The sequence below is a fragment of the Eimeria mitis genome, genomic scaffold (assembly GCF_000499745.2).
Source record: "Eimeria mitis Houghton genomic scaffold, Emh_scaff8162, whole genome shotgun sequence".
In the NCBI taxonomy this organism is placed as follows: Eukaryota; Apicomplexa; class Conoidasida; order Eucoccidiorida; family Eimeriidae; genus Eimeria; species Eimeria mitis.
The window spans coordinates 956-2,062 of NW_013576002.1; the positions used below are offsets into that span (position 1 = coordinate 956).

The 1,107-nt window shown below is 49.2% G+C and overlaps 1 protein-coding gene across 1 annotated transcript; it reads right to left on the minus strand.

The window, feature by feature from the left end:
• Positions 1 to 64: 64 nt before the first annotated feature.
• Positions 65 to 862, minus strand: EMH_0093990 (uncharacterized protein; the record flags this gene model as incomplete). Its single annotated transcript, XM_013502050.1, has 3 exons — positions 65 to 194; positions 316 to 421; positions 547 to 862. 3 exons carry the CDS (start codon positions 860 to 862, stop codon positions 65 to 67), a joined length of 552 nt encoding a protein of 183 aa, XP_013357504.1.
• Positions 863 to 1,107: the final 245 nt, after the last annotated feature.

Below are 1,107 nucleotides of genomic sequence, written 5' to 3' on the forward strand. Positions count from 1 at the left end.
ATCGATATGCCCCTGCTATGGCATCGTCACGACCAAAACAGCTCACATACAGCTTCATAATCGGTTATAACGATCTGTTGCCACTGTTCCCGTCTCCTTCAATGCGATTAGAGATGCCTCCCAGCACGGAATAGCAAGGAAGCAACGACAAAGTGAGGAGATACAGGCAAATGCGTTTCTCTGTCCGCTGCTGCCTGCGATATCAGGCAACTGCAGCCGTGCTCCAGCCTGAACGCTCAAGTGAGAACAACCGGTTTGCAGCTTGTGGGTAACATGTCATCAAGGGGCAACAATGCCTGAAGGCCGAAGGCTCACTTTGACCCAGCACCAAGTTCGGAGAACACCACCACGAGTTGCAGATAAGCCGGATAGACAAAGGAAATCGCGCGCATAGACACAGTTTCGCCTCTTTCCTGTAGTCCTGAACTCACGGCGCTCGAAATTCAGAAGAAAAGCTCAAGGCCCCTGCATACAAAGAGGAACATCCTAGATACCACAGTCTACCGCATACATGTGAGGATCATGACTGTTCGGGCTCCTTTTGACCGTCCGACGTCTGCCCGGAGGAAGAGGGGACATCGCTACAAGACGAAAAGAATTCTTCGTCATCCTGAATCCAGAGTTTCCACATGGGGTTCGCCAGTTGGCTGTCTTTGTACGCGTGGGTAATAATGTCCCTCTTCAGCTCAATTACTTCATCAAGTTCCGGGCGTCGCCCTTCCTTATATATTTCCAACGCAAAACTGAGTCGATTAACTCGCCTGTTCAGCATTCTTGACTTTGGGGACGGCACGTATTCAGGAAAGATGTAGTCCGTTTGGAACTGCTGTACAAACCCAGGCCACCATCTGTCGGCATCCATCTTGTCGCCTAGAAGCTCAATTGTACAAACCAGGTGGTCAAATACCATAAACAAAGACGAAAGTTTCCTAACCAGGGTGCAAGCTTTGAATCTCCTATCTGGTCGTGAGAGTTTGTGTGTCGCGTAGTTTACCAATATATCCGCTTTCACCATGAGCGTATCCACATCTTCACGAGTCAGCGAAGGCTTGGCAAACAAACTGCGCATTGTCATGTATGCATCCATTGGGCTATCCAAAAGCATAT